We start from the raw sequence: 25,633 nt of genomic DNA on the forward strand, positions 1-25,633 counted from the left end.
GGCAGAATGGGCAGAACTGAATGGCTATAGGCAGAATGGGCCAAGCAAAACTGCAGTAGACTGAGTGGGCGGGGCTAAATAGCTATAGGCTGAATGGGCCAGGCAATACTGCTGTAGGCCGAGTGGGCGGGGCTAAACAGCTATAGGCAGAATGGGCAGAACTGAATGGCTATAGGCAGTACAGGCCAAGCAAAACTGCTGTAGGATGAGTGGGCGGGGCCAAACGGCTATAGGCTGAACGGGCGGGGCTACGCTGCTATAGGCTGAATGGGCGGGGCTAAATGTCTGTAGGTAAATAAGTAAATAAGGTTTTTGTGACATCACAGACACAATAAATTGTCCTCGCAGGTTAGTTTCTATATTTATGGCTGTATGTACTGGAGAGTAAATGGCACATTTTAAAAGCCTCGTATGTCCAATTTTGCCGAAACAGCCCCAAATTACTTCCATTGGTCCATTTATTTATGTATATGTATGGTTCATTATCACTGGTTTGCTCTCACATAAAAATTCCATCTGAATCGTGGACCGATTGTGCAATTCCACATGCCACTTTTGTGTGTGCAGAGGACCACTGAGCGACACGGGAAACCATCTCAGCACCTACTGCACCTGAACACACTGAACCCACTCACACCAGTGTTTTATAATGTAGTACACTATAGAATATACAGTGTAAAATATAACCCAGGTAATAAAACTGATTTTGATTGACCTGGGGTGCTCAAACTTCTGCATACGACTGAAACTGTTGTAGAATGTTTAAAATTCACTAAAACTCACTGGCTGGCGTCACTCAATCAATTTACAGTATTAAACTCTAATCTCTGGCAGGCAGCCTGTAACTGACTTACCTGATTCAAACTTTTCCTTTCTCCTTTTATTTAATTGCATAATTTTTCCAAAAATTTTATTTCATTTAATTTCACTTAGCTGATTAAAATCTTCATTTGATCTTATTATCATATTAGTGTTTTTATTTTTGTATTGTTTATTACTTCTTTTTCTTATTTATTTGTATTACTTATTTTACTTTAATAATCCTTGACTGTATTAAATTTGTCTGCCTTATTTATCCTTTCTTGTTGAAATTGTATTAATTCTAATTTCATTTTGATTTTTAATGATGTCTGTTCTCTCACAGCTTCTCTCCCTTTCCCTCACTCTACATTCAAATGGATTATTTTAAGGTAAAGTGACCTACAGTGGCTGTGAGAAAGGTGCTGAATAAATGAAACTTAATAATAATAATAATAATAATAATAATAATAATAATAATATTGTAACACCACACTGTTTAGACCTGTGCATTTTGTCAAATTGCAGTCTCAGTATGTGTTGATTTCCTCAATGCAAATAAGTTAAACATCCTCTAGAGAGAAACACTACTGCACATTTTACTACACAGTGACTGATTATTTGCTAAATTTGACACATTGGGGGAAAAATACAAAACCTAAAATGTGGAAAGATTATGGCACATTTTATATTTTATTCCCAATGTGTTAAACTCACCGCAAATAAACAGGAATAACGTAAAAATGTACAAATGTGTTGATTTATTTCCACTGAGAAAATGAACAGAACATGTTTATGAAATCGTTATAACTCTGCGTGGATTCAATCATCTGTTTAATAAAGTCAGTTCTCCTGTGGGTTTGATGGGGGTGGACGGAGAGCTCCGGGGTCGAGAGGAGCCGGTCCAAATAAAATCTGTACTGCTTCTGATTCTGCACTTTAAAATTAGAGAAGCATGAGGTGGACAGGTTTTTGGGGAGCGGGGGGCTTAAGGAGATTACAGTGGGGGTCCAGGCAGAGTTAAATAACACAGTGCTCCCCAGAGGACCCAGATGGTGCAGGTGGGATGGGGATGCGGTCTGGACGGCAGAAGGACGCTCGGGGTGACCATTTTGGGCTTTCTTTCTGCTCAGTGGCTCCTTAATGACCACTGAGAGGAGCACCAGGAGATCAATCAGAGCAGATATCAGAATCAGGCTGAGCATCAGTCAGAACACAATCATGAATTTTAAATCCAGATTATGCCTAAGATCATCAAAAGGTGGAGACTAATCTGCGCTCGGAGTGAACATCAACAAAAGCAGAGCTATTTAAGAGCAGCTGATCTGCTGTGAGAAAAATAGTGCTGAATAAAGTGACTAATCTTTATTGTAATGACCTTCAGCTGCTGAAACAGTGATGAAAACCTGATCTTTATCAGAGCGCAGTGACGCAGAACATCCACCGCAACAGCATCAGCAGCTCCCCTCTGAACAATGTCATTATTAAGCTCTCACACACGGCAGGACTGGATGCGGGACAATTCACAACTTTCAGAGGCTAAAAAGGTGCCTTATGTTATTGTTTATAACACTGTTCATCATTATTTACATTATTAGTTCATTACAAAATTCCACTTTATAAAAGTCCTCATTAAAAAATAAATAAAAGCTGATTAACAGTGTGCCGATTTAACACCACTCTGGCACCGTGTTGACAAGTTAGTTATAATATACAAATACAATTCACTACAATTCATACATATGACATAAGATGTGCTGTGATTCAATTCAATACGGTTTGATACAATGTGTTACGCAGTGATAGAACTCCAAACGATACGATATGTTGCAAAACAAATCGATACAATACAAAATAACACGTTACGCTGCAAAACAATTCATAATACGATACGATACGTTATGCAGCGATGCACCTTGATACAAAATGAATCAATACAATATGCAGCAATATAATTTGATACAATGCAAACTCTGTCATGCAAATCGATACAATTCGAGACTCTGTGATACAATCTGATATAATTAAGACACGATACACTGTAGTACTGATACTGTATTGGCCCACTGTACCATAGCGGTTGGTTAGTGTAGTGGGTAACACCTCTGCCTTCTACACTGTAGACTGGGGTTCAATCCCCCACCTGGGCAAACACCCTACACTACACCAATAAGAGTCCTTGGGCAAGACTCCCAACACCACCTTCGCCTACTTGTGTAAACTGATCAAATTGTAAGTCGCTCTGGATAAGAGCGTCAGCCAAATGCCGTAAATGTAAATGTAAATGTACCGTTATAGCCCTCAGTGTGGGGGTTATTTGTGCCAGTGTGGTCGCGCGTCTCTTTCTGTTCAGCTAAAATCACGTCATAAAAGTCCCTTGTTTTTGGAAAGTACAGGAATAATACCCACCACGTTCCAGAGGAGCGCTCAGATCCGACACTATTCCTTTCCTTTCAGCGCTGCACTGATGAGTATCACACTTCCCTCCTGACTGCGTTCTTAACCCCGACCTGCAGAACCCTGCGCAGGAAACCCAAACACAGCCTTCAGGAAACCAACGACATGTTATGACTGTTTGTGTATTACAGAGCGCTGACAGATACATGCTGATAAAACTGACTGAACACACACAATACAATAACACACTACACAAACCATCACTATATTTACCACACGGCGCAGTGTGATGTGCTTCTGAAAGTGACTGACAGGTTTAACAGTGTTTACAGATACAAAGATTCCTAAAACTGATCAAAACCGCTGAATCACGCAAATTAGAACCAAGAAATACCTGCAAACTGATTCTGATACAGTAAAAGATCAAAGCTGGTCTGAGACTCAGACTGTCGGTCTGAGGGAGCAGATACGCTTCCGAGTGAAGCATAAAGATCCCGTTAGGTCCCACATCACATCGTCTACAGCGATCTTAACTCTATTTAAACAAAAACCTAGTGACCCATGCTGATTGGGCTGGTGTGGTAGATCCAGAGCAGCTCCTGCTGACCACAGCACTGTCCAGAACTACTAATATTACAGTTACAGCAATTAATGTCCATCAGAGCAATGGAACATCAATAATCTATTCATAAACAGACTGAACTGTAAACCACAGATACAGTCCAATATGCTACTGTAACAACATTGACCTCAGATCAAAAAAGCCCAGCTGTCTATCTATATACACGTGTCTTCAGTGCTGTGAAAAAGTATTTGCCCCTTCCCAGTTTCTTCTATTTTTATACTGTATGTCTGTCATATTTCACGTCACATGAATGTTTCAGATCATCAAACTAGTTTTAATATTAGAGAACGATAACCCAGAAAATGCTGTTTTTCAACGGATGATTCAATTTATGGAAGGAAAAGTGCTGTTCAGCCTCATCTGGCCAAACTGGTTAACTAAATTCAATCGACTATTGGGTTTAACTTCACAGACCACACCCAGAAACATCACTTAACCAGAACCTGTCTGAATGTGAAGGAGCTAGAAGGTCTCAAAAAGCACCATATGATGCCACAAAGTCATTGAAATCTAAGGTTACAAAGCCATTGCTGAGGCTCTGGGACAATGAAGGTTTTGGAGTGGCCAGGTCAAAGTCCTTACTTGAACCCCATTGAGATGCTGAGGCAAGACCTTAAATGGGCCGTTTGTGCTCAAAACCTTCCAATGTCGCTGAATTAAAAGAGTTCTGTAAAGAAGAGTGGGCCAGAATTCCTCCACAGTGATGTAAAAGACCCCTCGCAAGTCATCACAAATGTTTGATTGCGGTCGTTACTGCCGAGGGCAACACAACCGGCTATTTGGTTTAGGGGCGAATACTTTATATAGGTTTTGAATGGGGCGATGCGATGGGCTGGCGACCTGTCCAGGTCCACCTGCCTTCCGCCCGAAGACTGCTGGGATAGGCTCCAGCACCCCCTGACGGAGAAGCGGATTAGAAAATGGATGGATGGATGGATGGATGGGTTTTGAATGGAACGATCATTTAAAAACTGTATGTTGTGTTTCCTCATGTTGTCTTTATCTTATATTAAAATTAGTTGGATGATCTGAAAAATTTAAATGTGACAAATTAGCAAGATTGGGAGAAATTGGGTCAGGGCAAATACTTTTTCACGGCATTATATCTGCCTATCTATCTGTCCATCCACCTATCATCTATCCATCCATATTTCTAGCCAGTCATCTATCCATCATTCCATCTATATATCCATCTCTCTATTTATCTATACGCCCATGTATCTGTCCATCGTTCTATCTGTCTCTGAAGTGAAACTGATCATACAGATGTGTAAATCCGTGCTAGTGTTATTATGATGATGTTATTTATTGATCTAATTGTTGTATTGATGGTGATCTGATAAGGTCCACAGCAGCAGATTAACTGTCTGCACTCCATCAGTCTTTTATTCAGTCTAAATAATTTACCCTTCAGGAATATTCAGGAACTTTAAGGAATAATCATGAATAATACACTGGGGAGGAAGCCTAAAAAGGAGAGATGAGATGCGACTGGACAAGCTGGTCAGGTGAGCGGGTTCAGTGGTCGGTGCGGAACTGGACTATGTGGTCAAGGTGGCTGAGAGAAGGACATCACCCAAACTGCTCTCCATTATGGAGGATGATGGCCACCCACTGCACACCATCATCAGGGACAGGGGCAGCAGGTTTAGTGGCAGGTTGCTGTCACAGAGCTGCTCAACCCACAGATTCAGGAGATCCTTTGTCCCCAGAGCCACCAGGCTCTTCAACTCTTCCCAGGGGGACCAGCAGAGAAGGGGGGGCTGAATCTGAATCTCATGCTTATCCTGTGTTTCTCTATCCATCTGCACGTATAGACGGCGTGCTGCACGTATAGACGGCGTGCTGCACGTATAGACGGCGTGCTGCACGTATAGACGGAGTGCTGCACGTATAGACGGCGTGCTGCACGTATAGACGGAGTGCTGCACGTATAGACGGCGTGCTGCACGTATAGACGGCGTGCTGCACATAGAGCACTTTCTGCTTTCCTTATTGCACATCTGGACACTTTATTTGGTACCAATATCTGCACATATTTATTCCTTCAGTGGTCATTATACGCCGTTACCTGTAACTTCGTGTACAGTCATTACTGCACTGCATCTCTTCTCAGGTTACAGATTTTACCACAGATTGTTGTATTTTTTCTATTTGTATTTCTGCCTGTAGGGAGGATCTGGTTTATTTATTCTTATACGTCTTCACCTGTTTACAGTTACTGTACAGTGTTGTGCGTCTGCTACTGGCTGCTAAATGTCCTTCGGGATCAATCAAATATCTGTCTGTCTATCTATCTGTCTGTGTATTTATCTGTATCTCTGTCTGCCTATCTATCTATCTGTCTATGTCTGTCTGTCTGTCTATCTATCTCTCTGTCTATCTATCTATCTATCTATCTATCTATCTATCTATCTATCTATCTATCTATCTGTATATGTCTGTCTGTCTATCTATCTATCTGTGCCAGTCTGTCTATCTATCTGTCTATGTCTGTCTGTCTGTCTGTCTGTCTATCTATCTATCTATCTATCTATCTATCTATCTATCTATCTATCTATCTATCTATCTATCTGTATATGTCTGTCTGTCTATCTATCTATCTCTCTGTGCCAGTCTGTCTATCTATCTGTCTATGTCTGTCTGTCTGTCTATCTATCTATCTCTCTGTCTGTGCCTATCTATCTATCTATCTATCTATCTATCTATCTATCTATCTATCTATCTATCTATCTATCTATCTATCTATCTATCTATCTATCTATCTATCTATCTATCTATCTATCTATCTCTCTGTGCCAGTCTGTCTATCTATCTGTCTATGTCTGTCTGTCTTTCTGTCTGTCTATCTATCTATCTCTCTGTCTATCTGTCTGTGCCTATCTATCTATCTATCTATCTATCTATCTATCTATCTATGCCTATCTATCTATCTATCTATCTATCTATCTGTATATGTCTGTCTGTCTATCTATCTATCTCTCTGTGCCAGTCTGTCTATCTATCTGTCTATGTCTGTCTGTCTATCTATCTCTCTGTCTATCTGTCTGTGCCTATCTATCTATCTATCTATCTATCTATCTATCTATCTATCTCTCTGTCTGTGCCTATCTATCTATCTATCTATCTATCTGTATATGTCTGTCTGTCTATCTATCTATCTCTCTGTGCCAGTCTGTCTATCTATCTGTCTATGTCTGTCTGTCTGTCTATCTGTCTGTGCCTATCTATCTATCTCTCTGTCTATCTATCTATCTATCTATCTATCTATCTATCTATCTGTATATGTCTGTCTGTCTATCTATCTATCTCTCTGTGCCAGTCTGTCTATCTATCTGTCTATGTCTGTCTGTCTATCTATCTCTCTGTCTATCTGTCTGTGCCTATCTATCTATCTATCTATCTATCTATCTATCTATCTATCTATCTATCTCTCTGTCTATCTATCTATCTATCTATCTATCTATCTATCTATCTATCTATCTATCTGTATATGTCTGTCTGTCTATCTATCTATCTCTCTCTCTGTGCCAGTCTGTCTATCTATCTGTATATGTCTGTCTGTCTATCTATCTCTCTGTGCCAGTCTGTCTATCTATCTGTCTATGTCTGTCTGTCTGTCTGTCTGTCTATCTATCTATCTATCTATCTATCTCTCTGTCTATCTGTCTGTGCCTATCTATCTATCTATCTATCTCTCTGTCTATCTATCTATCTATCTATCTGTATATGTCTGTCTGTCTATCTATCTATCTCTCTGTGCCAGTCTGTCTATCTATCTGTCTATGTCTGTCTGTTTGTCTATCTGTCTGTCTGTTTGTCTGTCTGTCTATCACAGCTCTCGGTGTGATTTATAGTCATTACAGCTCTCGGTGTTATAAGACACACCCGGCGGTGTTATAAGACACACCCGGCGGTGTTATAAGACACACCCGGCGGTGTTATAACAGCACTCGGAGCTCAGGACACGGTCATTAAACCCTGATCGCTGTAATCGATCCTGTGCTGTAATTGTTCGGTGAGATTAATTAATTAATTAATTCCGTGTGTTCTCGATATGCGGCCTGTTCACTGCTAGTCCTGTTCCTACCCTCCTCATTACTCCTTTATCGCTGTTATTGTTATTATTTCTCTGCTCACCTCTGCAGTCGTTTGATGTTTTGCTCCACTTCCGTCCTCGCTGTCCTCGCGCTCCGAGCGCGCTAACACGCGCTGCTCTGATTGGTCCGTCGGTCAGTCAGCCGCCCTCTGATCGGCGGAGCGCTTTGATGTCGCTCTCAGATTGGTGGACCGCGTGTGACGTCATCGCCCTCTTTCGGGTGCGCGTGCGATATGATGGCGGCGCCCGTGCAGACCCAGGCGTGCAGCAGCTTTCGGAGGAGCGCGGGGCGCGCGCAGCTCCGCGGGACCCGGACCACCGGCCGCGCGCTGCTGACCACCTCCAGCGGAGTGACGGGGCTGGACCGCGCGCTGGGTGGGGAAAGGGGGGGGTGGAGGGATAGACAGAGGGGCAGGAGGGCAGAAAACTAAACCAACACAACGCACTGACACAGCGAGCGCGCGCTGGGCGGGGCAGTTAGGGGGCAAGAGGGCACGAGGGGGTATTTTAAATGGGTTAACACTTAAAATGAGGACGAGTCGGACCTTCCTGCAACACTAAACACACCACTAACATCACTGACACGCTCTCGTGTATGAATGCAATCAGATCCTCACGGCGATGTTCCAACACCCACTGTAAGAAGGAAAGCAGAGGCTGTTCTTCAGCAATAACTCCCCATCAGCAGCAGTGACAGGAACCAGGCGTCGCCATGACTACAACACACCTTTTATTTACCGTCCAGAACCACCACAGAACCTACTCGAGTCCTCTGAGTTTATGTGGGATGTTGATGATGGAAAATAGTGGAAAATCTGGGATGATCAGTTTTCTTTGGGGACTGTTTTGTGAATTATTTTTGGTGAAGTGTACATGGAGCTGAGTAAAGGTTTTGACACGCCTCTGTTAATCTTCTTGCTGATGGTCAGTAAGATCATCGTTAGTGAACGGGTTACATCTGTTTGTGTCTCTGTCTGTAGGTGGTGGCTTAGCAGTTGGAAGCCTGCTGCTGATCGGTGAGCTCATAATACACAACAGCTGAAAACTGTTTAAATCTGTTTATCTGGACAGTCGGTGTGCTTTTATAAGAAAACATGCTGTATAACATTAGAATAAATATAAATAAACACTACGCTATAAATATTATATAACAGAATAAATACCAATATAACATGATATAACTAGATGGGCATTTCCTGAGGGAACTACAAGAATGCTTGAAAAGAGCTGCAAGTGTGTGTGTGTGTGTGTGTGTGTGTGTGTGTGTGAGTGAGGGAGAGATGTGTGTGTGTTTGGGGGTGGAGTCATTCAAATGAACTGTCACTCTGTTATTATGCAGCTCTTAGTGGAGAAGCCTTGTTTGAGTCCGATATGCACCATCTAAACAAACAGTCCTAACTCGGGAAATCTTTACTCTATCGCTTAACCGGATAGATGGTGTGAGATGAAACCCCTTGAGGATTATTTTGGTGTAATGCTGTGTGTATTGAGGAGAAAATGTCTGAGTTATGACGAGTTAAACAGAGAAAATCCTGAAATAAGCAGATTCTGATTTTGAGAAATTTACATGGGAGTAAATGGGGCAGTTTTCTGTGCCTAGTGCCAAACAAACGCTCATAACTCTAAAGCTCATTGATAAAACGGTGAGATATTTTGAGGTTTCAGAAAGGACGAGTTTCTCTACCATTTAAAACTGGAATGGAGTTTCTGGGTGAAAGTTTAAGGATTTTAAAGCAGATTCCCTGTGTGATCAGCTGTGTCTGTGAGACTGAGTGGCCTGCTGTGACGTCACTGATGTGTTAGAATCTGAAGCTCTGAACTTTCCGCCGTTCATTTCTTATGGGAGGATTTTAATATTTAAACTTAATTTTATTAAAAACTGCCAATCCGATCGACTCCAAACATACAGAGCACAAGTCACAGCGCCGAGACCTTCAGAACGCAGTTTGAACAGAGTCTGACCGTTAAGCGGTTCGGCTGTATTAATCACAGGAAAGTGTGGAAGAAGAAGAATAAGAAGAAATATGAGGGATAACAGTAGAGCGCTTTTTCAAGCCCTCTAATAATATTACATAACTATGAATATAGAGTGAAAGTGAATATGAATATAACGTTAAGTCTAAGTGTGTTGTTTGTCAGTACAGTTATGAGTATAGCATCACTGGGATCTGTTCAGTACTGTCAGCTGGTTCATTTATGGAAGTATTGATCAGATAAAGCAGATACTGTAACTGCAAATACTGGACGTCCTTGAGGAGAGGGCAGGACATCTATAAAAATGGACAAAAGTTAAAAATAAAAATTAGGCCTCTAAATACTACTACTGGTTTTAGCGATGCTAATGTTAGCCCCATTCTAACTGCTGGATTTCAGCCCCTCTGTCATTTAGATACTTTAGTCTCTTTTGTGTATTATTTCTGAATCAGAATTACTGTTAAAATATAGTAAATATTACTGTATATGAACTATTACAGTGATAGTCACAGTAATAGTTGTGTTGTGTATTTGGGCTGTTACAGTGATAGTTACAGTAATAGTTGTGTTGTGTATTTGAGCTGTTACAGTGATAGTTACAGTAATAGTTGTGTTGTGTATTTGAGCTGTTACAGTAATAGTTGTGTTGTGTATTTGGGCTGTTACAGTGATAGTTACAGTAATAGTTGTCTTGTGTATTTGAGCTGTTACAGTGATAGTTACAGTAATAGTTGTGTTGTGTATTTGGGCTGTTACAGTGATAGTTACAGTAATAGTTGTGTTGTGTATTTGAGCTGTTACAGTGATAGTTACAGTAATAGTTGTGTTGTGTATTTGAGCTGTTACAGTGATAGTTACAGTAATAGTTGTGTTGTGTATTTGAGCTGTTACAGTGATAGTTGTGTTGTGTATATGAGCTGTTACAGTAATAGTTACAGTAATAGTTGTCTTGTGTATTTGAGCTGTTACAGTGATAGTTACAGTAATAGTTGTGTTGTGTATTTGAGCTGTTACAGTGATAGTTACAGTAATAGTTGTGTTGTGTATTTGAGCTGTTACAGTGATAGTTACAGTAATAGTTGTCTTGTGTATTTGAGCTGTTACAGTGATAGTTACAGTAATAGTTGTCTTGTGTATTTGGGCTGTTACAGTGATAGTTACAGTAATAGTTGTGTTGTGTATTTGAGCTGTTACAGTGATAGTTACAGTAATAGTTGTGTTGTGTATTTGAGCTGTTACAGTGATAGTTACAGTGATAGTTGTGTTGTGTATTTGGGCTGTTACAGTGATAGTTACAGTAATAGTTGTGTTGTGTATTTGAGCTGTTACAGTGATAGTTACAGTAATAGTTGTGTTGTGTATTTGAGCTGTTACAGTGATAGTTACAGTGATAGTTGTGTTGTGTATTTGGGCTGTTACAGTGATAGTTACAGTGATAGTTGTGTTGTGTATATGAGCTGTTACAGTGATAGTTACAGTAATAGTTGTGTTGTGTATTTGAGCTGTTACAGTAATAGTTGTGTTGTGTATTTGGGCTGTTACAGTGATAGTTACAGTAATAGTTGTCTTGTGTATTTGAGCTGTTACAGTGATAGTTACAGTAATAGTTGTCTTGTGTATTTGAGCTGTTACAGTGATAGTTACAGTAATAGTTGTGTTGTGTATTTGGGCTGTTACAGTGATAGTTACAGTAATAGTTGTGTTGTGTATTTGAGCTGTTACAGTGATAGTTACAGTAATAGTTGTGTTGTGTATTTGAGCTGTTACAGTGATAGTTACAGTAATAGTTGTGTTGTGTATTTGAGCTGTTACAGTGATAGTTGTGTTGTGTATATGAGCTGTTACAGTAATAGTTACAGTAATAGTTGTCTTGTGTATTTGAGCTGTTACAGTGATAGTTACAGTAATAGTTGTGTTGTGTATTTGAGCTGTTACAGTGATAGTTACAGTAATAGTTGTGTTGTGTATTTGAGCTGTTACAGTGATAGTTACAGTAATAGTTGTCTTGTGTATTTGAGCTGTTACAGTGATAGTTACAGTAATAGTTGTCTTGTGTATTTGGGCTGTTACAGTGATAGTTACAGTAATAGTTGTGTTGTGTATTTGAGCTGTTACAGTGATAGTTACAGTAATAGTTGTGTTGTGTATTTGAGCTGTTACAGTGATAGTTACAGTAATAGTTGTCTTGTGTATTTGGGCTGTTACAGTGATAGTTACAGTAATAGTTGTGTTGTGTATTTGAGCTGTTACAGTGATAGTTACAGTAATAGTTGTGTTGTGTATTTGAGCTGTTACAGTGATAGTTACAGTGATAGTTGTGTTGTGTATTTGGGCTGTTACAGTGATAGTTACAGTAATAGTTGTGTTGTGTATTTGAGCTGTTACAGTGATAGTTACAGTAATAGTTGTGTTGTGTATTTGAGCTGTTACAGTGATAGTTACAGTGATAGTTGTGTTGTGTATTTGGGCTGTTACAGTGATAGTTACAGTGATAGTTGTGTTGTGTATTTGAGCTGTTACAGTGATAGTTACAGTAATAGTTGTGTTGTGTATTTGGGCTGTTACAGTGATAGTTACAGTAATAGTTGTGTTGTGTATTTGGGCTGTTACAGTGATAGTTACAGTAATAGTTGTGTTGTGTATTTGGGCTGTTACAGTGATAGTTACAGTAATAGTTGTGTTGTGTATTTGAGCTGTTACAGTGATAGTTACAGTAATAGTTGTGTTGTGTATTTGGGCTGTTACAGTGATAGTTACAGTAATAGTTGTATTGTGTATTTGAGCTGTTACAGTGATAGTTACAGTAATAGTTGTGTTGTGTATTTGGGCTGTTACAGTGATAGTTACAGTAATAGTTGTGTTGTGTATTTGAGCTGTTACAGTGATAGTTACAGTGATAGTTGTGTTGTGTATTTGAGCTGTTACAGTGATAGTTACAGTAATAGTTGTGTTGTGTATTTGAGCTGTTACAGTGATAGTTACAGTGATAGTTGTGTTGTGTATTTGAGCTGTTACAGTGATAGTTACAGTGATAGTTGTGTTGTGTATTTGAGCTGTTACAGTGATAGTTACAGTGATAGTTGTGTTGTGTATTTGAGCTGTTACAGTGATAGTTACAGTAATAGTTGTGTTGTGTATTTGAGCTGTTACAGTGATAGTTACAGTGATAGTTGTGTTGTGTATTTGAGCTGTTACAGTGATAGTTACAGTAATAGTTGTGTTGTGTATTTGAGCTGTTACAGTGATAGTTACAGTAATAGTTGTGTTGTGTATTTGAGCTGTTACAGTGATAGTTACAGTAATAGTTGTGTTGTGTATTTGAGCTGTTACAGTGATAGTTACAGTAATAGTTGTGTTGTGTATTTGAGCTGTTACAGTGATAGTTACAGTAATAGTTGTGTTGTGTATTTGGGCTGTTACAGTGATAGTTACAGTAATAGTTGTGTTGTGTATTTGAGCTGTTACAGTGATAGTTACAGTAATAGTTGTGTTGTGTATTTGGGCTGTTACAGTGATAGTTACAGTAATAGTTGTCTTGTGTATTTGGGCTGTTACAGTGATAGTTACAGTAATAGTTGTCTTGTGTATTTGGGCTGTTACAGTGATAGTTACAGTAATAGTTGTGTTGTGTATTTGAGCTGTTACAGTGATAGTTACAGTGATAGTTGTGTTGTGTATTTGAGCTGTTACAGTGATAGTTACAGTAATAGTTGTGTTGTGTATTTGAGCTGTTACAGTGATAGTTACAGTAATAGTTGTGTTGTGTATTTGAGCTGTTACAGTGATAGTTACAGTAATAGTTGTGTTGTGTATTTGAGCTGTTACAGTGATAGTTACAGTAATAGTTGTGTTGTATATTTGGGCTGTTACAGTGATAGTTACAGTAATAGTTGTGTTGTGTATTTGGGCTGTTACAGTGATAGTTACAGTAATAGTTGTGTTGTGTATTTGGGCTGTTACAGTGATAGTTACAGTAATAGTTGTCTTGTGTATTTGGGCTGTTACAGTGATAGTTACAGTAATAGTTGTCTTGTGTATTTGGGCTGTTACAGTGATAGTTACAGTAATAGTTGTGTTGTGTATTTGAGCTGTTACAGTGATAGTTACAGTAATAGTTGTGTTGTGTATTTGAGCTGTTACAGTGATAGTTACAGTAATAGTTGTGTTGTGTATTTGGGCTGTTACAGTGATAGTTACAGTAATAGTTGTCTTGTGTATTTGGGCTGTTACAGTGATAGTTACAGTAATAGTTGTGTTGTGTATTTGAGCTGTTACAGTGATAGTTACAGTAATAGTTGTCTTGTGTATTTGAGCTGTTACAGTGATAGTTACAGTAATAGTTGTGTTGTGTATTTGAGCTGTTACAGTGATAGTTACAGTAATAGTTGTGTTGTGTATTTGAGCTGTTACAGTGATAGTTACAGTAATAGTTGTCTTGTGTATTTGGGCTGTTACAGTGATAGTTACAGTAATAGTTGTCTTGTGTATTTGGGCTGTTACAGTGATAGTTACAGTAATAGTTGTGTTGTGTATTTGAGCTGTTACAGTGATAGTTACAGTGATAGTTGTGTTGTGTATTTGAGCTGTTACAGTGATAGTTACAGTAATAGTTGTGTTGTGTATTTGAGCTGTTACAGTGATAGTTACAGTAATAGTTGTGTTGTGTATTTGAGCTGTTACAGTGATAGTTACAGTAATAGTTGTGTTGTGTATTTGAGCTGTTACAGTGATAGTTACAGTAATAGTTGTGTTGTGTATTTGGGCTGTTACAGTGATAGTTACAGTAATAGTTGTGTTGTGTATTTGGGCTGTTACAGTGATAGTTACAGTAATAGTTGTGTTGTGTATTTGGGCTGTTACAGTGATAGTTACAGTAATAGTTGTGTTGTGTATTTGAGCTGTTACAGTGATAGTTACAGTAATAGTTGTCTTGTGTATTTGGGCTGTTACAGTGATAGTTACAGTAATAGTTGTCTTGTGTATTTGGGCTGTTACAGTGATAGTTACAGTAATAGTTGTGTTGTGTATTTGGGCTGTTACAGTGATAGTTATTGTGTGTTTGCTGTGGAGGAGCTTTAAGTTGCATTTGTGCTGCTGTCGTTCTGAATCAGTGCGATTCTGACAGGCAGCATATGGAAACAGCACTGACCCACATTTATCCTGCAGCTTGCACGTCCCCTTTCTCTCTCTCACTCGCTCGTTAAAAGCGAGTCAAACACTTTTACTCCTCACATAAAAGGAGGACCCACCCCCACCCCCACCTCTCTCTCTCTCTCTCTCTCTCTCTCTCTCTCTCTCTCTCTCTCTCTCTCTCTCTCGATCATCCAGAGTGACTGATACATCCCGCAATTCTGTTCTCTCTGTACTGCTCCTCCACTCTGTCCATCCTAACTGCCCCCCCGCCAGGCTGATAGCCCCCGCAGGTTTCATTTGTGCTCCTCCATAGAAACAGCAGCACAATAACGGCCCCCAGCCCCCGAGGGCCCGTCTGGGGGCCATTGTGAGGAGCTCAGAAAGCCACAAAGGGAACTGACCCAGAAACACATCAATAAGGGATGGGTATGGGGGCGGAGATTGGGGGGCTTGTTTGGGGGTTCCTCAGTGACAGGTTGGGGGGCTAAAGAGGGGAAATGGAGGTCTGTAGGGGGAGTTTGGGGTCTGCGGGGAGGTTCCTCAGTGACAGTGTGAAGAGCTTTCGAATGGCTTCTCAGAGAGAACAAGGAGGATGAGAACGTACAAGAAATGTATTTTGCTTGTTTGCTTCTGATTTACATTGTTATTTTTATATCTTTAAATTATAATGTTCATAAAATGTTATTATTGTTTATATTATAATGTAGTTATCATCACAGCTGGCATTAACTCAACAGTTGTCATGTTTTAGCAGTTTTGTACCGGAAACTCCTGAATTAAAGAGGAACTTTACGAGGCTGAAGATTCAGTTCTGCCTCAAGTTCCCCTTCATAAATCGAACCCTCGGTGCACTCGCTGAACTGCGGAATATAAAACGAGATGAGTCGGTAACAATAGCCAATTAACGTTAACCTTTCCAGACCTAACCTTAACGCTTTCTGCAGTTCCAGTGTTGCTTGCCGTTGATGTCTGTTCAGTGATTGTGCGCATCTGAGGCTTTGAGATGTGAAGGAAAACGTGAATCGGAGACAACAGCGACAGTTTCATGGAGACTTGCGAGAATCCTCACGTAATTGGTCCAGCACCTTTATTACAAACTAAGCATAGATTGATTGAGTTATTTGCAGTTGGGGCAGACAGCTGGCATATCGCAGCCTTGTGAGGTGGTGCTGGGGGTTATTTAGCTCAGCGCATGCGTGTTATCTAGGTTGTCTCCTCACTTTGGGCTCCTATGTTTACATATTTATGAGTGCAGCACAAGTAGGGCATCATTAAGGGGCGGTAATGTTGATTGACTGATTTGCATACTGTGACGTGTCTTCATACTTCAGTGTGAAGGCATGTCATCCACACCTATAGCAGAGTTGAACCACAGACGCGTTGCAGAGGCAGAACTGACCACGATAAAAATGACATTTTTACAGTTTGGAAAGATGTCTTCGCATTTTAAGCAAGGCTGGTATGTTCTATTATTACAGAGCAGCGCATTTCAAGTGTTAATGAAAAGAAAGGTCTTAGGATGTAGTTACCCTTTAAGTTGACTGTTTGAATCAAGAATCTACAAAAAAAATAAAGTTAAGTTGTTACACACAGTCGCTCTGACAGACTGTAATACACTACAGGAAGCGTAGGGGGCGATACGGCTTCTACTGTTTCATTTAAAAAGCTCTATAATGTTCATATGATCCACACAGTCGCTCTGACAGACTGTAATACACTACAGGAAGCGTAGGGGGCGACAAGGCTTCTACTGTTTCATTTAAAAAGCTCTATAATGTTCATATGATCCACACAGTCGCTCTGACAGACTGTAATACACTACAGGAAGTGTAGGGGGCGATACGGCTTCTACTGTTTCATTTAAAAAGCTCTATAATGTTCATATGATCCACACAGTCACTCTGACAGACTGTAATACACTACAGGAAGCGTAGGGGGCGATACGGCTTCTACTGTTTCATTTAAAAAGCTCTATAATGTTCATATGATCCACACAGTCGCTCTGACAGACTGTAATACACTACAGGAAGCGTAGGGGGCGATACGGCTTCTACTGTTTCATTTAAAAAGCTCTATAATGTTCATATGATCCACACAGTCGCTCTGACAGACTGTAATACACTACAGGAAGCGTAGGGGGCGATACGGCTTCTACTGTTTCATTTAAAAAGCTCTATAATGTTCATATGATCCACACAGTCGCTCTGACAGACTGTAATACACTACAGGAAGCGTAGGGGGCGATACGGCTTCTACTGTTTCATTTAAAAAGCTCTATAATGTTCATATGATCCACACAGTCACTCTGACAGACTGTAATACACTACAGGAAGCGTAGGGGGCGATACGGCTTCTACTGTTTCATTTAAAAAGCTCTATAATGTTCATATGATCCACACAGTCGCTCTGACAGACTGTAATACATTACAGGAAGCATAGGGGGCGATACGGCTTCTACTGTTTCATTTAAAAAGCTCTGTAATGTTCATATGATCCACACAGTCGCTCTGACAGACTGTAATACATTACAGGAAGCATAGGGGGCGATACGGCTTCTACTGTTTCATTTAAAAAGCTCTATAATGTTCATATGATCCACACAGTCGCTCTGACAGACTGTAATACACTACAGGAAGCGTAGGGGGCGATACGGCTTCTACTGTTTCATTTAAAAAGCTCTACAATGTTCATATGATCCACACAGTCGCTCTGACAGACTGTAATACACTACAGGAAGCGTAGGGGGCGATACGGCTTCTACTGTTTCATTTAAAAAGCTCTATAATGTTCATATGATCCACACAGTCGCTCTGACAGACTGTAATACACTACAGGAAGCGTAGGGGGCGATACGGCTTCTACTGTTTCATTTAAAAAGCTCTATAATGTTCATATGATCCACACAGTCGCTCTGACAGACTGTAATACACTACAGGAAGCGTAGGGGGCGATACGGCTTCTACTGTTTCATTTAAAAAGCTCTATAATGTTCATATGATCCACACAGTCGCTCTGACAGACTGTAATACACTACAGGAAGCGTAGGGGACAATACGGCTTCTACTGTTTCATTTAAAAAGCTCTATAATGTTCATATGATCCACACAGTCGCTCTGACAGACTGTAATACACTACAGGAAGCGTAGGGGGCGATACGGCTTCTACTGTTTCATTCTATATTTTGTAAAATGCATGTTGTAATGATGAGGTTTAAACACAGTTTGTGAACTGTGTACAGATTATGAAAATTAAATTTATTCTCAGATCACTTAGTTTGGAAAACATATCTAAAAAGTTTAAATATAAAAAACATACATTTAGTTTATTTTTTATATTATTATTATTTAGTATTTCTGTCAGTTTATATTTAAACTCCCCTCTGTAAAACATAATTGATTTGATTGACATGAAAATAAGATTTATTGTGATATTTAATATTTAAAATGAAATTTTATGGTACTATATTAACACTGAAAATGTACATAATTTTATTTCACCATGCCTGCTGGTGACATCATCAAAAATGAAAAGATGTTTTAGAGGTGGGACTAAAAGTCATATTCATTTAGGTGGAAGACTACAGAGACAGTTTAATCTTTTAAATAATTTGATTTGATGAATTGTGGTGAATATAAGCAGAAATCTGAAATAATAAGATATTAATTTTAGATTTCAGACTGAGTGTAAATTCCTGTGTTGAACTGTGTTTATGTTGTAGAGGAGGATCAGACTGATAGCTACTCTAGGCTGCTACTGCAGTACTTCCTGGCGGAGGGCGTGGTCTGCGGACATCAGCTCTACCTGGCTTCCGCCCGAGACCATCCTGATGACATTATACAGGTATTGTTAAAAATCTCTTGCACACTTAAAATATGACCTGCTAGTAGTGAAGGCAACACCCGGGCTGTTGCCATGGTAATGTTTGATTGCATTCAGCATTCACAAGAGCACTAGTGAGGTTAGTGATGTTGGACGGTCATTTCTGGATCACTTCAACTCGTCCCAAAGGTATTAGATGGACAGTCATCACTCCCGAGAACACAGTTCCACTGCTCCACAGTCCAATGCCGGGGGCTTTATACCCCTCGAGCCCATGCTTGGCATTGGGCATGGAGATCTTAGGCACATGTGAAGCTACTGCAGAGCATCCCATTCCATTGGTCAGTACCTTTCTGCGGAGATTATACAAGCTGAATATCTGTGTATTCTTTTTTCTGTCCTGCCTGACTGTATCTGTTTCTATACCTGTCTCTATATCTGTCTCTGTACCTGTCTCTATATCTATTTCTATACCTGTCTCTGTACCTGTCTCTATACCTGTCTCTATACCTGTCTCTGTACCTGTCTCTATACCTGTCTCTGTATCTACTTCTATACCTGTCTCTGTACCTGTCTCTGTACCTGTCTCTATACCTGTCTCTATACCTGTTTCTATACCTGTCTCTGTACCTGTCTCTATACCTGTCTCTGTATCTATTTCTATACCTGTCTCTGTACCTGTCTCTGTACCTGTCTCTATATCTATTTCTATACCTGTCTCTGTACCTGTCTCTATATCTATTTCTATACCTGTCTCTGTACCTGTCTCTGTACCTGTCTCTATATCTATTTCTATACCTGTCTCTGTACCTGTCTCTATACCTGTCTCTGTATCTGTTTCTATACCTGTCTCTGTACCTGTCTCTATACCTGTCTCTGTACCTGTCTCTATACCTGTCGCTGTACCTGTCTCTATACCTGTCTCTGTATCTATTTCTATACCTGTCTCTGTACCTGTCTCTGTACCTGTCTCTATATCTATTTCTATACCTGTCTCTGTACCTGTCTCTATACCTGTCTCTGTATCTATTTCTATACCTGTCTCTGTACCTGTCTCTGTACCTGTCTCTATACCTGTTTCTATACCTGTCTCTATACCTGTCTCTATATCTATTTCTGTACCTGTCTCTGTACCTGTCTCTGTACCTGTCTCTGTACCTGTCTCTATATCTATTTCTGTACCTGTCTCTGTACCTGTCTCTATACCTGTTTCTATACCTGTCTCTATACCTGTCTCTGTACCTGTCTCTATACCTGTCTCTGTACCTGTCTCTATACCTGTTTCTATACCTGTCTCTGTACCTGTTTCTGTACCTGTCTCTGTATCTGTTTCTATACCTGCCTCTGTATCTGTTTCTACACCTGTCTCTGTACCTGTCTCTATACCTGTCTCTGTACCTGTCTCTGTACCTGTCTCTATACCTGTCTCTGTACCTGTCTCTATACCTGTCTCTGTATCTGTTTCTATACCTGTCTCTGTATCTGTCTCTATACCTGTCTCTGTATCTATTTCTATACCTGTCTCTGTACCTCTCTCTGTACCTGTCTCTGTACCTGTCTCTGTATCTGTCTCTGTACCTGTCTCTGTATCTATTTCTATACCTGTCTCTGTACCTGTCTCTGTACCTGTCTCTGTGTCTATTTCTATAGCTGTCTCTGTACCTGTCTCTGTATCTGTTTCTATACCTGTCTCTGTATCTGTTTCTATACCTGTCTCTGTATCTGTTTCTATACCTGTCTCTGTATCTGTCTCTATACCTGTCTCTGTATCTGTTTCTATACCTGTCTCTGTACCTGTCTCTGTATCTATTTCTATACCTGTCTCTGTACCTGTCTCTGTACCTGTCTCTATACCTGTCTCTGTACCTGTCTCTGTGTCTATCTCTATACCTGTCTCTGTACCTGTCTCTGTACCTGTCTCTATACCTGTCTCTGTACCTGTCTCTGTACCTGTCTCTATACCTGTCTCTGTACCTGTCTCTATACCTGTCTCTGTATCTGTTTCTATACCTGTCTCTATACCTGTCTCTGTATCTGTTTCTACACCTGTCTCTGTACCTGTTTCTGTACCTGTCTCTGTATCTGTTTCTATACCTGTCTCTGTATCTGTCTCTGTACCTGTCTCTGTACCTGTCTCTGTACCTGTCTCTATACCTGTCTCTGTACCTGTCTCTATACCTGTCTCTGTACCTGTCTCTATACCTGTCTCTGTACCTGTCTCTATACCTGTCTCTGTACCTGTTTCTATACCTGTCTCTGTACCTGTCTCTGTACCTATTTCTGGGCCTGTCTTTGTATCTGTCTCTACACCTGTCTCTGTACCTGTTTCTGTACCTGTCTCTGTATCTGTTTCTACACCTGTCTCTGTACCTGTCTCTATACCTGTCTCTGTACCTGTCTCTGTATCTGTCTCTGTATCTGTTTCTACACCTGTCTCTGTATCTGTTTCTACACCTGTCTCTGTATCTGTTTCTATACCTGTCTCTGTACCTGTCTCTATACCTGTCTCTGTACCTGTCTCTGTACCTGTCTCTGTACCTGTCTCTATACCTGTCTCTGTACCTGTTTCTATACCTGTCTCTGTACCTGTCTCTGTACCTATTTCTGGGCCTGTCTTTGTATCTGTCTCTACACCTGTCTCTGTACCTGTTTCTGTACCTGTCTCTGTATCTGTTTCTATACCTGTCTCTGTATCTGTTTCTACACCTGTCTCTGTATCTGTTTCTACACCTGTCTCTGTATCTGTTTCTACACCTGTCTCTGTATCTGTCTCTGTATCTGTCTCTGTACCTGTCTCTGTACCTGTCTCTGTACCTGTCTCTACACCTGTCTCTGTATCTGTTTCTACACCTGTCTCTGTACCTGTCTCTACACCTGTCTCTGTATCTGTTTCTACACCTGTCTCTGTACCTGTCTCTGTACCTGTCTCTGTACCTGTCTCTACACCTGTCTCTGTATCTGTTTCTACACCTGTCTCTGTATCTGTTTCTACACCTGTCTCTGTATCTGTTTCTACACCTGTCTCTGTATCTGTCTCTGTACCTGTCTCTGTACCTGTCTCTGTACCTGTCTCTGTACCTGTCTCTGGGCCTGTCTTTGTGCATGTCTCTGTACTTGTCTCTCGTCACCTTTCAGTAACATTTCCTAGAATGCCACAGTGCTTGTTTTGCTACTCTGGGGGTTTTCTCTGTCTCTTAATGAGGCTAACCTTAATGATAGTGGCCAGGAGGTGCTACCTAGTCTTGAAAGTATGTCATTAATGAGGCTGTGCAGTTACTATGAGCTGTAATTCTGGCTGTTATTTATTAGACTGCGGTCTATTATTATTATTATCTGATCTGTGTGGACCGTGGGACCCTGAGGGAGAGTGAGGCCTTTTCTCCTTAACTCAGAGGATTTTGTTGCTTGATTTATTTTACAGAGAGGTTGAACAGCCAGTTTAGGCGTTTGTTCTGTGTTCTGCTGTTTCTCTTCAATTATATTTGCTTATTTTAAAGGCTTCTGTTCATTTTCCTCTCTCAGTTTTATCTGCGTTTGATTTTTGTTCCATAGAATCTTCCGTTACCGATTTTGGATGATGATGTCACCCCAAAACTGGGTGAACCTCTCCCACCTGCAGACGCACAGCCTCCAGACCCCATGAAGATCGCCTGGCGCTACCAGAACTTTCCAAAAGTTCAGGTACATGCTCACTTATGTTTTAAATTAAGTGCATTCACCCACTGAGATATGAAAGTATGAGCCTCTTTTGCAGTGCAGGGCAGAGCAGTTCTGAACCCGGTGGGCAGCCATGGCAGCTGCATTTGCACAGGGACACGGTTCCACATGGAACATTCAAAATCTGGACTGAGCACATCATGCTGAGCTAACTGTGCTCACAGCCACAGAACCATTCAGCGGGACGACTTATCAACACAGCTTTTCGCTGATTGGTTCTATGTTGTCGGTTTTGTGCTGCAGCGTCCTGCTGCGTTATTTCAAACTCAAATTAAATCCGTCCAGTTTGTTCACGTGAACGCCAAATGAGAGAAAACAGTGCATAATTTAAAATTCATCATCCTCATCAGCATCATCATCATCTTCGTTAGCCACTTAATCCAGATAGGGTCGCGGTAAATAAACAGCAGTTCATCCATCCATCCATCCATTTTCTAAGCCGCTTCTCCGTCAGGGTTGCGGGGGGGTGCTGGAGCCTATCCCAGCAGTCTTCGGGCAGAAGGCAGGATACACCCTGGACAGGTCGCCAGTCCATTGCAGGGCAGACAGACAGACACATCCACACTTAGGGGCAGTTCAGTAAATGCCAATGTTTCAGTCCAACACCAATTTCTAAATATTTAACAGCGCTGATAACCAGGAGAAAGTAGCTGGTTAACATTAGCTTAGTTAGGATGCTTCCAGCTCTGCTCACCAAAGGACAGGTTTGATTCTGAACAGAGGAAGCAACTTTAGATTGTAGTGACTCTGAGGAAGCGAAGTCAGGTGCCACAGGTTGGAGAGTTAGCTCGTTCATTCTCACTAGCAAGCAAGCTACTTTAGCAAGTAACCTACATTTAGTATTTCGGCTGAAGGGCTGTCCTGCTGTGTAATGTGTTAATGCTGTGATATAAGCTATTATATTCAGTGCTGTGTGTTGTATCACACATGTAAAGTGATTGAACCAAGAACATTCTGTCTTGCCTGTTATGTTGATGACTGTGATGAATGTGATGAATGATTGTGATGACTTTGATGACTGATTGACAGTAATTGTGATTGGTCTGGTTTATCACCTGCTCATATACACTCTTGGACAGTGGTGGACGAAGTACACAAATCATGTACTTGAGTTAAAGTCGAGACCCCCAAGGTAAAATATTCCTCCAGTAAAAGTAGAAGCTCCTCCCTTTAGACCTCCACTGGAGTAAAAGTACTAAAGTATTTCCCTTCAAATGTACTTAAGTATAAAGTAAAAGTACTAAAAGAGTAATTCTGGCTCTGATGTCCTGTTATCATTTTTATAACCAGACTGGCTTCATGAACTCATTTCAGGTGAAAGTCCTCCAGCGTCTCTCTTGGTAAACCAGTCTTTTAATAGAAGGTCATTAATTAGTGACGCTGACGTCTATTAAAATGATCAGAAGCACAAAACACTGAAGGTAAACAGTTTCCATCAGGGAGAACCGAGTGGCTCTGAAATCACTTTTTACACACAAGCAAAGTTTCAGTTTCAGATTTATTTACAACTTAGTTCCAAGTTTAAGTTGAATAAAAACTGGCTTTAAACTCAGGATCACAGATGAGCTCCTTTACTATGTTGATCTGTAGGCGTCTGTTCATAAACATAAACCAGCCCAAACTCATTTACTATAAAATGAAATGGTGTTTGTAGAAATTCAGAAAAAAGCCGCGTCAGTCTCGACTGCATATGTGGACATATTTCTATATTGAGCTCTATTTACACAAAGTTAGGTTAGTTCATCATTTATGTTGAACAGACTCTCCCAAAGTTTTACGCTGCTGCGCTGACGTTGAACCGCGTGCTGCACTGGGTCGGTATGACCAACAGGTCATACATAAACCAAAAGAAACTACAGATTTCTCATAATGTAGTGGAGTGAAAGTAAAAAATCACCCAAAATGGAAAAACTTCAGTAAAGTATAGATACACAAAAAAACTACTTAAGTACAGTAACGAATTACATTTACTTAGTTACTGTCCACCACTGCTCTTGGAGTGATCTTTGTTGGTCGACCGCTCCTGGGGAGGGAAACGATGGTGTTGAATGTACACAGTCTGTCTGATTGTGGTTTGGTGGAGTCCAAACTCTTTAGAGATGGTTCTGTAACCTTTTCCAGCCTGATGAGCATCAGCAACGCTTTTTCTGAGAAAGCTTCTTTGTTCAGGCCGTGACGCACTTCCATAAACGTGTGTTGTGAAGAGCGGACTTGATCCCTGTTCTTTAAATAAAACAGGGTGGCCACTCACACCTGATCGTCATCCCACTGATTGAACACACCTGACTCTAATTTCACCTTCAAATGAGCTGCTAATCCTACAGGTTCACAGACTTTTCCCACTCACAGATTTTGGATCATTGTAATGTAATATTGGATCATTTTCCTCAATAAATAAATGACCAAGTATAATAAGTTAGTGTCATTTGTTTAACTGGATTCTCTTCATCTAATTTTAGGACTTGTGTGAAAATCTGATGAAGTTTTAGGTCAAATTTATGCAGAAATATAGAAAATTTCACAATAAGTTCACAAACTTTCAAGCACCACTGTATTTTTATGAGTATATTTATGATGGCGTGTTCAGCGGCACTCAGAGTGTGTTAGGTTCTCTGGCTGTGTAAAGTGTAGCGCTGGTTTAAGTTGCTCTGCTCTGTTGAGGTTGGTGTGATGGGTCAGGTAAGGCGTCAGTTTCACCTGTGACTCCGTCTCTGTAGCTGTGTTTCCTCATTTCTCTGACTTTGTTTCTGTAATAAATCATACACAGCTCTAAACAGGTTCTGAAGCCTCCATTTACTGCAGCAGGATTACTCCCACTAAGCCCGCTCAGACCAGGGTGGGTCGGGTAGGGGGTGGTTCATTTACTCTCATCTCTGACTCACAATGACCCCCAAAATGCCTCCAACATACTGCCCCCCAACACTGCCCCCACCCTGAGAACCCTGCTCAGAGAAAGTCTCCTACTGCCTATAATCCCCCAAAACACTGCAGTTCAGAGATTTACCCTCTCTCACTGTCACTCCATTACACTCTCACTCTATCTCTCTCTTTCTCTATCACTCTCTTTCTCT

The 25,633-nt window shown here is 40.6% G+C and overlaps 2 protein-coding genes across 6 annotated transcripts in view; one reads left to right on the plus strand and one right to left on the minus strand.

Annotated features, from left to right (window-relative positions):
* immp1l (inner mitochondrial membrane peptidase subunit 1) overlaps positions 1-8,133 on the minus strand; it is a 16,000-nt gene extending 7,867 nt beyond the window's left edge. Inside the window, exons 1-2 of one of the 4 annotated variants that reach the window (XM_037545396.1) lie at positions 7,961-8,133; positions 3,208-3,318 (exon numbers count right to left, since the gene is read on the minus strand). The gene's annotated coding sequence lies outside the window, so the exon portion shown is untranslated. The remainder of the gene's footprint in view (positions 1-3,207; positions 3,319-7,960) is intronic. The other 3 variants (XM_037545395.1, XM_017725621.2, XM_017725622.2) reach the window with 3 other exon arrangements.
* Positions 8,127-25,633, plus strand: part of elp4 (elongator acetyltransferase complex subunit 4) — a 56,845-nt gene continuing 39,338 nt past the window's right edge. Inside the window, exons 1-4 of one of the 2 annotated variants that reach the window (XM_017725619.2) lie at positions 8,127-8,294; positions 8,900-8,935; positions 18,745-18,866; positions 22,398-22,526. In XM_017725619.2, the coding sequence (XP_017581108.1) occupies positions 8,153-8,294; positions 8,900-8,935; positions 18,745-18,866; positions 22,398-22,526 (429 nt within the window). In that variant the 5' untranslated portion in view covers positions 8,127-8,152. Of the gene's footprint in view, positions 8,295-8,404; positions 8,809-8,899; positions 8,936-18,744; positions 18,867-22,397; positions 22,527-25,633 lie in introns of those variants that run through there. The other variant, XM_017725620.2, reaches the window with a different exon arrangement.

The sequence above is a fragment of the Pygocentrus nattereri genome, chromosome 15 (assembly GCF_015220715.1).
Source record: "Pygocentrus nattereri isolate fPygNat1 chromosome 15, fPygNat1.pri, whole genome shotgun sequence".
Lineage (NCBI taxonomy): Eukaryota > Metazoa > Chordata > Actinopteri > Characiformes > Serrasalmidae > Pygocentrus > Pygocentrus nattereri.